This window comes from Panthera pardus, unplaced genomic scaffold (genome assembly GCF_024362965.1).
Source record: "Panthera pardus isolate Hobbes unplaced genomic scaffold, ASM2436296v1 HiC_scaffold_21, whole genome shotgun sequence".
Taxonomy (NCBI): Eukaryota; Metazoa; Chordata; class Mammalia; order Carnivora; family Felidae; genus Panthera; species Panthera pardus.
Genome location: NW_026526777.1, coordinates 25,379,235 through 25,394,243, shown reverse-complemented (window position 1 = coordinate 25,394,243; position 15,009 = coordinate 25,379,235). Strand labels below are relative to the sequence as shown.

The 15,009-nt window shown below is 47.2% G+C and overlaps 1 protein-coding gene and 1 long non-coding RNA gene across 9 annotated transcripts in view; one reads left to right on the top strand and one right to left on the bottom strand.

Moving 5' to 3' along the window:
* ELK4 (ETS transcription factor ELK4) overlaps positions 1-14,267 on the bottom strand; it is a 27,596-nt gene extending 13,329 nt beyond the window's left edge. The window contains exons 1-2 of one of the 2 annotated variants that reach the window (XM_019433493.2): positions 14,155-14,267; positions 31-246 (exon numbers count right to left, since the gene is read on the bottom strand). In XM_019433493.2, coding sequence (XP_019289038.1) covers positions 31-246; positions 14,155-14,160 — 222 coding nt within the window. In that variant the 5' untranslated portion in view covers positions 14,161-14,267. Of the gene's footprint in view, positions 1-30; positions 247-6,884; positions 7,259-14,154 lie in introns of those variants that run through there. The other variant, XM_019433501.2, reaches the window with a different exon arrangement.
* On the top strand, positions 6,034-15,009 carry LOC109257430 (uncharacterized). 7 transcript variants are annotated; one of them, XR_002075978.2, is made up of 6 exons: positions 6,034-6,517; positions 11,013-11,191; positions 11,566-11,701; positions 12,823-12,909; positions 14,234-14,346; positions 14,469-15,009. It is a non-coding gene; the product is annotated as an uncharacterized LOC109257430 (long non-coding RNA). The 7 variants fall into 7 exon arrangements; XR_008424556.1 differs by having other exon boundaries at positions 6,035-6,517; positions 10,995-11,191; positions 11,566-11,726; XR_008424554.1 differs by having other exon boundaries at positions 6,037-6,517; positions 11,566-11,726.

Below are 15,009 nucleotides of genomic sequence, written 5' to 3'. Positions count from 1 at the left end.
ACGTCTTATTCTGAGGTGGATGCGTATTACCTTTACATAATAGTATCGGAGGGCTCGGCTGAGTTTGTCATAATTCATGTTAGGCTTGTTCTTACGAATCCCCCAGAGACGAGCCACCTCTTCTGCCTGCAAAAGCTTGAACTCCCCATCATTAGACGTCCAGCTGATCATGTGCTTGTTCTGAGGCTCCTGTAGGAGCTGAAGGAGGAACTGCCACAGGGTGATAGCACTGTCCATAGCAGTGAGCTGAAAAGAGGCAGACAGGGAAGACACACGATGGTATTAACAGCCACCACTCCCATAACACCCTATGCCAGGCGCTGTGCTCTAAATGTATTATTTCATAGCATTCCCCCAATAATCCTACAAGACATACTACTGCGGCCTCGTTTTACATTTGAAACCACTGATTCAGAAAGAGTCAAGTCACTCCTTGTCCGAGGCTGCACAGGTAATTGGTGGAGCTGATGTTTAAACCCAGGCAATCTGGATCTAGAGACCAAACTCGGAAGCATGCCACACTGCTTAAGAAAAGTCTTGCTGGGAGATAAAGTGAGTTCTTTAAGTCCCGGGAGCGGTCTCGGATGACGGCCAGTCACCAGAGGACCACTGCCACTACGTTTTAACTGAAAATCTCCTCCTATCCTCCGAGACCACCCTTTCAGCATCTATACAAATCAACCCAGTTGGTTTATCTGCCAGGATGTGTGTGTGGCGTGTGTGTGTGTGTGTGTGTGTGTGTGTGTGTGTGTCACAGTGGCCCAAAGATATAGGGAATAATCTACCTGTGCTCCATTGGCCTTTCTCCTCCAAACAGTTTCCGTTCTCATAAATTAATTTACATTTAAATTGGCAGCACTGAAAATTCAACAAAATGCTCCCGGATTTATTTGACAAGTTCTATCACCATTCTGCCCACAGAGCTTCCATCTGCATAAATTACTTTTTTTTTTTTTTAAAGTAGGCTCTACGCCCAACGTGGGGCTTGAACTCACAGCCCTGAGATCAAGAGTCGCATGCTGTACCAACTGAGTCTGCCAGGCACCACCACACATCCTCTTTCATTTGATTAGTAGCCTTTATGTGATTCTCAAGACATGAAATTAAAAATCTTTCAATATCTCAGGTTTCAGGATTTCCCTGTTTCGGCCAGAGTTTCTCAGCTTTGGCTCTATTGTTCGGGCCAGATAATTCTTTGTTCCTGGAGGCTGTCCTGTGCACTAGGACAGTGAGTTTAACTCACTAGATGCCAGTAGCACCTCCTGACCGGTTGTGACAATCAAACATGTCTCCGGCCATTGCCAGATGTTCTCCTGGGAGACAAAATCGTCCCAGTGGACACCACTGGTTTAGGCAACAGAGCTGCAAGGAAATGTCCTCACAGAGTTATTTTCTTCACAGAACTTCAAGATTCCCATTAGGAAGAATTCTTTATGGCAGAAACTCTGCCGTCCTAAGAAGCACTGTATATATATATAGCACATCCTAAGAAGCCCGTAACTGAACTATCCATGCACAAGAAAACAAAAACAAAAACCCTTCCTTTCTTTATCTAGGAATGAGATCTCAATGGACCAAAATAAGACTTGAAAACAAATTAAATCAATTCCATTAAAATACTACAAAAATAGGTAATTTGGTTGACATCAAAATGTAAAACTTTTGAGCTGCAAACAATATTGTCAGGTGAAAAGACAATCCTCAGAATGGGAGAAAATATTTTCAAGTAAGAGGCTTGTATCAGAAATATATAAAGACTTCTTACAATGAAAAAAAAAAAAAAAAGAAGTAAAGGAAGGTGCAAAGACATTTCTTCAAAGACGACACACAAACTAGGGCACCTGGGTGGCTCAGTCGATTAAAGCACCGACTTCGACTCAGGTCATGATGTCGCAGTTAAAGAGTGCCAGCGTGCATCTGGCTCTGTGCTGACAGCTCAGGGCCTGGAGTCTGCTTCAGATTCGGTGTCTCCCTTTCTCTCTGCCCCTCCCGCACTTGTGCTCTGTCTCTGTCACTCTCAAAACTGAACATTTTTAAAAAAGCGTACAAAGAATAATTTTTTTAAAAAAGACAAATTGACAATAAGCTCATGAAAAGATCCTCAACATTAGTTATTAGGGAACTGAAAATCAAAACCATGTAAGATACCACGCCACTCCTACTAGGATGGCTATAATCAATAAGACGGACAATAACAAGTATTGGCTAGGATGTGTCAAGAGTGAAACCCTCATGCATTGCTGGTAGGAATGTAAAACGGGATAGCCACTTTGGAAAACTGTGATACTTCCTCAAAATGCTAAACAGAAATACGATCCAGCTATTTGGCTCCTAGGTATATACCCAAGAGAACCGAAAATACATGTCCAACAGACACACTTGCACAGGAATGGTCACAGCAGCATCATTCTAGAATATCCAAAAAGTAGAAACAACTCAAATGTCCATCAATTGATGATGAATGGACAAGCAAAATGTGGTGTGACTACTGGAATATTATTCAGCCGTAAAAAAAACAGACTTTAGGGGCGCCTGGGTGGCTCCGTCGGTTAAGTGCCCGACTTCAGCTCAGGTCACAATCTCGCGGTCCGTGATTTTGAGCCCCGCGTCAGGCTCTGGGCTGATGGCTCAGAGCCTGGAGCCTGCTTCTGATTCTGTGTCTCCCTCTCTGCCCCTCCCCTGTTCATGCTCTGTCTCTCTCTGTGTCAAAAATAAATAAACATTAAAAAAAAAAACAAAACGGGGGGGGGGGGGGGCCTGGGTGGCTCAGTCGGTTGAGCGGCCGACTTCGGCTCAGGTCATGATCTCACGGTCCGTGAGTTCAAGCCCCGCGTCGGGCTCTGTGCTGACAGCTCGGAGCCCGGAGCCTGTTTCGGATTCTGTGTCTCCCTCTCTCTGACCCTCCCCCATTCATGCTCTGTCTCTCTCTGTCTCAAAAATAAATAAACGTTAAAAAAAAAAACCCAAAAAACAGACTTTAGTACTGGTACATGCTACAACATGGACAAACCTTGAAAACATTGTGTTAAGTGAAAGACACCAGCCACAAAGGCCACATATTTTATTTCGATTTATATGAAATGTTCAGAAGAGGCAAATGTATCAGACACAATGTAGATCAGAGGTTGCCAGGAGCTGGGTGGAGAGAAGAATGGGGAGTGACTGCTTATGGGATGATATAAATAAAAGACTGCAATGGTGGTTACACAACTCCCTGAACACACTAAAACCGCTGTCTTGTACAACTTCAGTAGATGAATTTTATCTCACAGATGTTAAAAACACTACAAACATTACAAAAGCACGGGCCTCAGAAGCCTAATTCTAACAACGTGTATGTAACTCACAAAGGATAGGATCCTTAAGGGTCAACTATTTCCGCTCCCAAAAAAGGCAGGAGAAACCGAAGTGGAAGATTTCTGGGTTTCCCTAACTTTTCTGAGACACTCAAAAATGTCTTCCAATAATCCTCACTCGTCCCTTTGAAGCCGGCTGTGCAGATATGGTCATCCAAAAGCAGAGATGGGAAAATAAGAAAGAGCAGAAAGCAGGAGATGTCCCCAGTCTCAGTGAATGGAGAAGCTGAGGCCGTGAGTCCAAGTCTTCCATCAGAGTCACACTCTGTTCACCAGGGAAACCACTCCCTGGATGCATAACAGCGTCCCTGCCAGCAGCTGGGTGTAAAGCAGTATTACATATTAAACACTAAGTGACAATAGCCTAGAACTATGAAGTGCAACTTTAATATTAAGTAACCATGCCCGCTAATCTGTGCCATGGCCTCACTTAAACTGAGTTGAAAAGGTAGTTTTAGGGGCACCCGGCTGCTTAGTTAAATGTCCAATTCTCGATCTCAGCTCAGGTCATGATCTCACGGTTCATGGGTTTAGGCCCATGAATTGTCAGGCTCTACACTGACAGTGTGGAGCCTGCTTGGGATTCTCTCTCTCCCTCTCTCCCTGTCTCTCTCCCTCTCTTTCTCTCAAAATAAATAAACTTTAAAAAATAAAAATTAGGGGCGCCTGGGTGGCTCAGTCAGTTAAGCGTCCGACTTTGGCTCAGGTCATGATCTCACGGTCCATGAGTTCAAGCCCTGCATCAGACTCTACACTGACAGCTCAGAGCCTGGAGCCTGCTTTGGATTCTGTGTCTCCCTCTCTCTGTCCCTCCTTCACTGATGCGCTCTCTCTCTCTCTCTCTCTCTCTCTCTCAAAATTAAACATTAAAAATAAATAATAATAATAAAATTTTTAAAAAGTGGTTTTACATTATGATCCATCAAGTATGGGGGGGGGTATCGTTTCTCTCAATTTACCAGAGATAATGATGCCTGTTTATGGCTTTTAATTACATATGTTTAACACCTAAATGATTTTTTTTCAGTCTAAACCTGTTCAAAGTACTTTCTAATAAATTTTTAGCTTAACCAAAGAACTGTCTCCATATTTCCAGACATCATCTTCATATCAATAATGCTCATGGGGTTGGGATGTGGGCGTGTGTGTGTGTGTGTGTGTGTGTGTGAGAGAGAGAGAGAGAGAGAGAGAGAGAGAGAGAGAGAGGAAGAGAGAACACCAGTGGGAGGGGAAAGGGAAAGGGGAGGAGGGGAGACAGGGAAGGGAAAAAAGAGAACTGAATCTCAAAACAATCACAAATTTGGTACCTCTAATTTGTTTTTGGAAAAATTCCCAAACGTAATCCTAGAATATTAATACCTATCACATAGACAATGCATGGACCCTACCGGTTAACAGCGACTAAGATATGCACACAAAGACACATATAACCATCCACATCTCCACCAAGAGCACACAGGTGCCGTCCTGAGCGGAGGGGGAGGCTCCCGAAAGTACGGAGGCTCCCAAAGGGTTCGGGGTACACTTTCCAACTTCCATCTTCCCAAGCTGGTTACTAAGGGGCCAGGACACGGACAGAGTCAAGTGCTGGTGGGCGCTACTTCAGGCCGCACTTAGCGGCCCTGGGAAACGATGAGGCTTCTTTAGGGCTCAGCAGCGCCTCCGGGAGAGGAGGTTGTTGAGAATCAAAGAAAAAGGGCCTTGTGGTTTTGGAATGAAGTACTGGAAAAGAATTGTCTTTTCCCAAAAACTAACAAAGATATAAAATGGACATCTCCAGTGGGTACCTTAAAGGAGTATTTTCTTCATTCAATTTTAACAATAGGTTATACTCTTTGACTGAAAAGTTGGTGAACCTCTGGGTATACAGTCAGGTTGAGCCTCTTCATTTTAGTTCCTAAACGTGTGCTACTGATATGAAATTCAATGATTTCCTCAGCCATAAAAAAGAACGAAAAGGAAAAAAAAAAATCCAGAAGACAATTAAAAACGTGAAACGAAAAAAACAAAAAATACAAATACTTTTATTCTAGCTACTTATCAATAAAAACCTTTACTTTCCTTCACAGGAAAACCCACGTTTTCTAAAATGACAATTTTAAAAGAGTTCTTCAGAAGTCTGATGAGGGAAAGAAATACGTGTTGCAAATCAAAGAACTGATTTTTGAGGAGTTAATGTTGAAAACATAATTGATTCTACCTTGACACTTGAAAGGTAGCTCTATCCCTATGCTAAGCTGAAATAAGGTATGTTGACATAACCTATTAGGGAAAGGAAGTCTCCAGTAAATGAAACTTTTTCCACCCTAAACATGTTTATAATACACATAGTCCAGTTGCTGCGGTGACCCACAGCCCGACTATTTTTCAGAAACAGCAGCCAAAACCCAAATAATAAAGGCCTCCAAATTCAGCGTGCTGCTTAAATAAAACAAAACCAAATTATGAAATGTAACAAGACTTGTTTTGAATCAAAATCATCATCGTTGAAAAATAATCAGGAGTCTCTTAACTGTACCCTATATTAAAACAATAGTAAAGTTATAGCTACATTGTGGTAAAAACTCGAAGGGCAGTATTTCCCTAAGAACATAATGAATTTCACTCATGCAGGGAGAAAGGAATTCCTGACGGGGAAGGGGTGGTGAAGGGGTGGGAAACTGAATCACAGCTACATGTTAACGAAAACACCGCTGACAGTCCTAAATATTAAAGCACCGAGTCTTCCACGTAGCGGGGTGGTGGCTCGCAGACTGCAAAGAGATGAAATTGTCGAGATAAGGAGTAAGACTCCAGAGTCTTCAGGTGAATGCCCTAAACTTCAAACAGCAACATCCGGGGGAAAAGTCAACTGTGTATCCTTTGACTAGTTCAGTCAACAATACCCCTTATTTCCTGCCGAGGCCACTTAATAGCCCGCCCCCCCCCCCAAAGGCGTTTCCGATTGACCCTCCCAGGAACCTAGAAACTACCAGCCTCGACGCAGCTGTACGTTAAGCGGAAAGTAAAGGGGGCAGGGGGCTCGCGGGAGACAAGTAGAAAAAGAAACGAAACTTGACACCGGATGAATAGCGAACTTGGGGAGAGGCAGAGACTAGGGTGACCGTGTGGCCCGGAGCAGATCAAAGTCCGGGGAAGAGCCGCAAACTCACGCGGCCTGGGTAAGCACTGAATTACTGTACTTTCATTTTCCAACTTCCTGTCACCACAAAGAGTCAGAATTCGCCCCCCCTCCCCGAGGCAAAAAGCCACCGCCACCCGGCGCCCCAGGGACCTCGCGGCACTAAATAAGGGGCGAAGCAGGGGACGGGACGCGCCGAAGTCCACCTGCGCGCCGCGGGGCAGCGGGCGGGGCAGGCCCCAGGGGAGCGCGTGCCCGCCCGCCCCCGCCGCCACGCTCACTTCCTGTTGTGCCGCCTGCCCCCCGGGCCCCGGCCTCCGCCCCCGCTCCCCGCGGCTGGGGGGCGGCGGCCGCGAGCACCCGACGGGGCGCGGGATGGACGGGGGCGCGCGGGGCCGGCCGCTCACCGAGGCCGCGCGCGGGGCTCCCTCCGGGTTTCCGCCTCGAGCGCGATGCTTCTCTCCGCCCGCCGCCTCCTCACGCAGGGAGTTCGAGGACGGCGCGGCGGCCGCGGCGACCCCCGCGGCGGAGCCGGAGAAGGCGGCGGCGGCCCAGCCGAGCCCGCCGGGTGCCCGCAGCCGCCCGCATCGCCCGCCGCCGCCGCGCCCGCCGGGGCTCCTCGCGCCCCGCCCTCCCCGCCCCCGCACGCGGCGGTGGCGGCGGCGGCAGCGGCGCGGGTCGTGGGGCCGCTACCCGCCGGGCGCGCGCTCGGGGCGTTCCTCGCCGGGGCCCGGCCTGCCAGTCTCTCCGCGGCCGCCGCCACTCTCAAACCCCCCGGCTGCGTCCGGGCCCCTCCCAGGCGCCGTAGCCGCCGCGCGTCACTTCCGGGGGCGGGAAGGGTGGGGCGGCTGTGGGAGTAAGACTGAGAACTGCGGCCGTCCAGAAGCCCGGGTCCGGGAGTCTGGGGGTCCCGGGAAGCGGGTGTGCGCGTGGGCGCGGTGAGGATGCCCCCTGGAGCTCCGCACTCCGCCGCTCTCCGCCGGACTGAGTGGCTACTAACAGCCTCCTGAAGCGCCCGACAGAGTCCGCAGCACCAAAGCTGCCATCTGTGCGGGGGAGGGGGGGGGGGGACACCTCGGACGGCTTGGGGCCTCACCGCATCTCCCGCGCCCGATAGTGGAGGTGGCGCTCGCCGGGACCACCTTTGTTGTTGCTAAGCTGAAGCGTGAGGGTTTCTCTCTCCCCGGCCACTTGTCCTGCCTTGACCCTGGCTAGATGGACGGGGGAGTTGGTGCCGCTGCAGCTTGTTCATCCGAGTACCTGCTCCCAGGATGCTAAGAACACCCCCGGTGAATATTATGTCAGCACTGTGGCTCGCTAGCTCGGGGACTGACAAATGGAGTCAGACCTGGAATCCAGTCGTGGCCTTGTCCTTCACCAACTCCCAGATCTTAGTAACTTTAACCTCCCCAAAGCTTCATCATCTGTAAAATGGAGAGAACCCAGTCTCAGAGTTGTGATGATTAAAGCAGATAAGGTGCATAAGTCACCTAGCAGAGTTTCTACCACATAGGTTCTCGTAAACAGACTTCCTAAGGAATCAAGCCACACTTGGTATTAGCGACTAGTTGAGTAATTTAGCAGCAGCAGAAGAGATGTGCAGTCTGTAAGCTGGACTCCTGAACCCTCGAAGAAATCGCTTGCATATTCTTTTTAACAAGAAGCCAGCTAGGCCGATGTCTGAGTTACTTGGTCATATACTAGCTGTAAGACCTGCAGTGAGTTACTTAACCTCTCTGAACCTCAGTTCCCCATGTTAAATGAAGATGATAAGGTGCAGCGTTGCTGAAAAGATCAAATGAGATAAAGACTATAATGTGCTTCGTGCATTTCCTGGCACATAGTAGACACCCAGTAAACGATGATATCATTTACTTTTGCCTCCACCTCACCCCCCCCCCAATTGAATTCAAGGTAAAATTAATTGAACTCACAGAGTAAAATATGATCCTATAATCCCTGTGTAGGCTTTTGGAAGAGAATTGGCACTTCATTTTATTTCCAACCTCCTGCCCTAGTACAGAGTAATTGTAACACGGAGGTATTCCTGTAAGACCAGCGCTACCAAAAGATGTTAGCTTTCTAAAAATAATTTCACCGGAGGATGTAAACATATTTTCATTAAGAGGAAACCTGCAATAACTGAAAAACACCAGCACTCTTGGCCTCTGATATAAAAAATTTTCCTTACAGCAGTTTCCATTTTAGAAACCGAGAGGAAAAAATAAGAATTATTAAGGTAGGCTATTTAAGATACACTCTTGGAAACATTTGTTTATAGAAAGATCTCATTCTAAACCTTGTATCAAGAACAGTTAAGGCTAGGGGAACTCTTCTACAGACTAGCCTGTTCTCCCCAAGCTACAGTAAACATCTGATTCAGCCCCAGGGTCTATTGTATCACAACCCCTTTAACACTGAGCTGATAGTATTGTCAATTGCAGTGTATTTTTGGAAAAGATCCTACTTTGGGAGTTCTCAAATTAGTCCTAGCAAGTCTGCTTTTAAATTGACTTTTTTTTTTTTTTTTTAAATAGTACATGTTGACCGCAGAGAAACTAGAAGATAAGTCAGATTTCAGATTAGTGAACTTGGAGGGGGGGGGGGGGGGGGTGGATATTATTGTGCCTGCTTTTCCCACTCAAGATTCTATAAATACAGAATCTCTCTCCATGGTTCCTCACACAACAGATGGTTGTTTTTGCAAACTCCATGGTGGTTATGTTGCTTTTTTGTTACTTTGGTCACTTTCTCACTCAATAGGGAGATTTCCAATGGTAGCCTTGGCTACTCAGGGCTATGCCAATTAAATTTGCAGATTTTCTTTAAGTATTTAATATGTGTTTTTCTGCTTGAACTGCCCTAAAATTGTGTTTTTTAAGCAATCGAGTTATCCCAGCCCTGCCAGCTCTGCTCCCCTAATTTAATTACATTTCCTATCCCAAGAACACCTAGTTCTTACGATTATTTCTTAAAGCAACTTCCCTTTCCCTGTCTTCTTTTTCACTGCTTCATCATTACCCCAAATTAGTGTCCCTTTTTCCTAGAGAAATATTTCATGGACTCTGAGCAAGCATGGAACCATCCGATTGCCTGTTCTGTCTTCCCCAGCCATGTCTTGTAGCACATGAAATAAACAAGAGAGAACTTTAAGTCACAGGAAGCGTCAACACCCCCAGATAGGGTCAGATGTGAAGTATGGCTGACACGAAAGAATAAAAATCTGGGATTTCTGGGTTCTAGCTTTTCAATCTCTCTAAACTCCAGACTTGAGCTTCTTGAGAAAATCCTTATGACCTATCCCTTCTGGGCCTCACTTTCAACATCTTTAAAAAATAAAAGATAGGGGCGCCTGGGTGGCTCAGTCGGTTGAGCGTCCGACTTCGGCCCAGGTCATGATCTCGCGGTCCGTGGGTTCGAGCCCCGCATCGGGCTCTGTGCTGACAGCTCGGAGCCCGGAGCGTGTTTCAGATTCTGTGTCTCCCTCTCTGTCTGACCCTCCCCTGTTCATGCTCTGTCTCTCTCTGTCTCAAAAATAAATAAACATTAAAAAAAAAATTTAAAAATAGAAGATATTCATACCTTTCAGCTTGTAGTCTGTGGTGGATGGAGGAAAAGAAGAAGACAGTCGATCAAACTATGCTTTGAGTACTTGTTGAATGACCCTATAGTTATGACATTTGTAGGACTTGAAATGGTAAGGTTATCACTGAAAATAGAATGCAGGCTAACTGGATACTGAATATGGCAGCATTTGCCAACCCCACTACCTGCCAAGGCCCTAAAATTCACCAAAGACAACCAGTAACATGCTGGTTAGAAGTATCTTTACACTAAGACTATTTTTCTGGGCAAAGAAGTTCCATCCCCAACAAGACTTATAATCAGAGGCTATTCAAGGTCCAGAGAAAAACGTCCTTGAATAAGGTATTTGTAGCCTCTGAACTATGAGGGAAGCTCATGGAAAAATCTTTCAGCCCTAGCTGTAATCTTCACCCAACTCCCTGTTTTCCCACAGAGGACATGACAAGACATGACTTATTGCAGTTACGTGCCTGGGGCGTAGTACCTGCCTCACACATTTCATGACCTATCCCAAACACACCTCAAAAATAACCGCGTATTCTTTTCTTCATTGGAATCTACGCCCAGCCTACTTCTTCCCTCCTCCACTAAGGTTTTTTTTAACTTAAAACAATTTTATTGGTCTTTGAAACAGGTACTTTCTCTTAGCTGTGAAAATTGATACAGAATATGTACTAGAGAAAAAGAACAGAGCCGATCACCTCTTTCCTAATTGCCCTTTGCAAAAGATGCAGCTTGATGGGCAAAAGTTCATGAAATCCACCTTGTGGGTAACCGTATAAGATTCTGTGTGGTTTGACTAACTCATTGTAGGATATGTACTTCTCTGAATTCTAAGCCAGAAGTTTTGCTTCCTCTCTTGTGTGTTTTATGGCAACTGACTTGAAAATTTTTTTTTCACTTAAAATTAATTCAGATACGACCACCGAAAGGTTTTGTTCATTTTTTAGGAATTGTCGCTCGTGGACCAGCGACACTGGCACCCTCAGAGACCATTATTGCTATCCACGACTTCCATGGATTTTGGAGTCCCCCCACCCCCTGCATTATCTCTTTTGATCCCTATTGACCTAGACAAAGAATTCGGCTAAGGATCCAGAGATGCCGGGGAAGGAAAAGTCAGGCTGGGGTAAGTGCAGCTCTTACAGCGGTGTGCTTTGTGGTGAGGAGGGAGAGGGAGGGAAATTACCACCTCCCACCGCATTCAGGAACATTTCCGGAAAGAGGTGGAGTTTGAAAGACTTGGTGCTAATTCAAAAATGTGTAATGCCAGCTTTTTTCTGCCTTACTTTATTTATCCAGCTGCGAAACAAAATTAGTTTTGCCATGCTAAAGAACGCATGGCTGGTGAGTTGGATACCCACTTCAGAAGTGGGACACAGCCACTGGCTTCCCTCCTTCAGACTCTGAAGGAAGAAAATTTGAATTCTGTCTAGGCTCACCCCATAAAATTGGGAAATTGTTGGTCTACAGGGCTTAATCCCCCCTCCTTCTTTCTCTCAGATTCTCCCTGCTTCTTAGAAAATGCAGCTGTGATGCATGTAACCGATTATGTCTAGAAATCAGACTCCAATGACAGAGCCCGGAAGTGGAGGGAGAACAGGGGCTCTCCTATGATGGAAAAGAATCCGATGACAAGGTCTCATGGAGCAAAGAGAATTCTGGTTAGGTTTTGTTTGGAATTCTATCCCTGCCCTGTGTGTGTATACCTTATCTGTGTTTTTTTGCTTCCTCCCCACCCCCAACCCCAGCCCTCTCCCTCGGCCTTATTTTTCTTTCCCTGTCTACTTTTCCTTTCCCTTAATATTTTTAAAGCTTATTTATTCACTTATTTTGGTAATCTCTACACCCAATGTGGGGTCAAAGTAAGGAACCCAAGGTCAAGAGTCACATGCTCTTCCAACGTAGCCAGCCAGGCACCCCTTTCCCTTTTGACCTCTCTGCCTTAACCCTGCCACTGGCAGCCTTGAGGATTTATTAGCCATGAAAAGTGGTCCTTAGGCCTGAGAAGATTTCATATCAATAAATATATCTTTGGGAGCACAGGGCTGGCTCAGTTGGTAGGGCATGTGACTCTTGATCTCAGGGTTGTGAGTTCAAGCTTCACGTTGAGGGCAGAGTTTACATAGCAAAGAAAGAAAGAGAGGAAGGGAGGGAGGGAAGGAGGGAGGAAGGGAGAAAGAAAGAAAGAAAGAAAGAAAGAAAGAGAAAAAGAAAGAAAAAGAAAGGAAGAAAAGAGAGGGAGGAAGGAAGGAAGGAAGGAAGGAAGGAAGGAAGGAAGGAAGGATTAAGCAATGCTTTATAAAATGTATATGTAATTTTTAAGCATTAACTGTGTGCCGAGCACTGCACTGGACACAGGAGATGCAAAGATGACCGAGACCAGTCTCTTTCTTTAGAAGTTTCTAAAAGAGGAGGGGCTACAACCCATTGTGACACAGGAGGGGGTGTTAGTTAAATAGGGGTGAAGACTGTGCTGGGGGAAGGGAGGAAGGTCAGAGGCTCCTGGCGTCCTGGGAGGGGGGTACTTGGAGGAAGCGGGAGAGGGTTTGGAGGGCAACGTTCTGTTTGGGATGCTCTGCCTGTTCCCCTGCCCAGCTGGGCTCATGGGGCCGGCTCCTACGTTAGGTCTCAGCTCAGCTCCGATGTCACCTGCTCTAGGGTGTGTGACCTCCACTGTCTTCTGTGGCGGCCAGCGCTGACCCTGCTTGTGGCCTTCACCACGCTCACCTTAAGTTTCTCCTCTGTTCCACCCTTCAGACCGAGTCCTCCAGAGGAGAGCCTAGATCTCAGTCACCTTTCCAGTCCGGGACGCGGTGGCGCAGGCCCTCTGCCAGGTGCTGCTCAGTAAGTACTAACGGGGAGACTAGATCAGCGGGGCCAAGGGGGGCCCCGGGCGCAGCCCAGCGTTGCTGAAGGGAGGTGCAGGTGCGCTAGACCCAAAGCTTGAGCCCGCCCCCCTCGCCTCCTCTGCTCGGTGCGGCCGCTCTGGCCTCTCCCGGGTGCTGAGTTCTCACCTCTCCATCCTGCCGGTCAGCACGGTGGTTCTCGCCTGTCCTAAGAAAACTTCCCCTTCAACCATCAGCCTATCTTTTCCTCCCTTTCAGTATCAAACTTCAAAAAATAATGGTTTCTATTTGCAGCCCACACTTTCTCAGCTTCCACTCACTCTCCAATCTCCCGGATATGTCTACTGTCCCCACCACTGACTCTTTGAGGCACCACCCCACCCACCGTCTCCCAGTCCTCCTCAGGCCCAGCTTAAGACATCCCCTCTTTAGGTAAACACTCTCTGACCTTCAAAGCAGGCTTAGGTGTCCCATCTTGGTGCCTTCCAGGAGACGCTGGGCTCTCTTGGCCTCCATGATTCTCCCTCTAGCTCTCTAACCAGTTTTTGTCTCCTCTGTCTTTGGACTGTGGTCCCCTGACTCACGCCCCACGTGGGACCTCATTCTCTCCAAGGCTTTCTTCACCACCCAAAATGCTGAGGACCCCCAACCTTTATTTCTGACCCCAAATTCTCCCCTGACCTCTGGATCCCTGTCTCCCATTTCCTACAGGGTTTCTCCTTCTGAATATCCTCATAACCTTTCCATCTCAGAATATATGACTTGAGGGGCGCCTGGGTGGCTCAGTCAGTTAATCGTCCAACTTCGGCTCAGGTCATGATCTCGTGGTTCGTGGGTTGGAGCCCCGCATCGGGCTCTGTGCTGACAGCTCGGAGCCTGGAGCCTGCTTCGGATTCTGTGTCTCCCTCTCTCTCTGCCCCTCCCCTGCTCTCTCTCCCTCTCTCTCTCTCTCTTTCAAATACAACTAAACATTAAAGTATACACATATACATGTATATATATACATGTATATATGTACATGTATATATATGTGCATAAGCATATATATATATATATATATATATATATATATATATATATATACCTTGAACTCATTGCCTATACCTGCCACCTGAACCAAATCCTCCTTCCTTTTCCAACTGAAAGCGCCACCCAGACCGCTCATGTACCCTAACCGTTCCTTCTTCCTCACCCTGCATACGCATTCCATGGTCTGTTGTACCTCCTCTCTAGAATATCTCACATCCATCCCCTCCCCAGGGCTCTCAGTGTCTCTTGCCAGGACTATGGCAAGCCTTCTGCTTTCTCTTCCCGGCTTCCAGGCATGTCAGCCCACGTCCACACTGTCACAAGGGAACCTTCTGGAACACACACTTGACTGCAGCACTCATCTGTTTCAGAGTGTCCAACAATTGATTTCCCTGCTGCTTCCAAGGTAAAGTCCAAACTCGAACCTGACAGACCTGTGATGGGCAAGGTTTAAAGGCCACGTCACCCGGTGATCATCACTAATCACTGTTTTGATCAGTGACCCTTTCCATTCCGATCCCTTTTCAGCCTAATCCAGCCTCACGAGCTACAGGCCCTCGAACACGTCCAACACCACCAGGACTCCAGTCTTTTGTCAATACTGCTGTCTCAGCCTGGACCGTCCCCTCCACTCCACACAGTTCCCTGAAAGCGAACAGTGTGGCCGTCATCTTCGCACAACCCGTGTGTCCCAGCCTTGTGCCTGGCACATAATAGGGACTTAGTAACTTTTGAATAAAGAGCTCCCAGGTTTAAAAAAAAAAAAATTTTTTTTTTAATATTTACTTATTTTGGAAACGAGAGAGTGAGATGATCCCAAGCAGGCTCCTCACTGTCAGCGCAGAGCCCGACACAGGGCTCGAACTCACGAACCGGGAGATCATAACCTGAGTCAAGATCAAGAGATTAACCGGCTGAGCCGCCCAGGTGCCCCAGAACTCCCAGTTCTTAGTGTCACTTCTTCACTGCTTCTCCCGGCCCCAGCGAGATGTGATTGTGGCTTCCGGGCTTCATTCATTTAACAGATTTCGTGAGTTCCTGCTACGTTTCAGGCACTGTGCTAATGGTG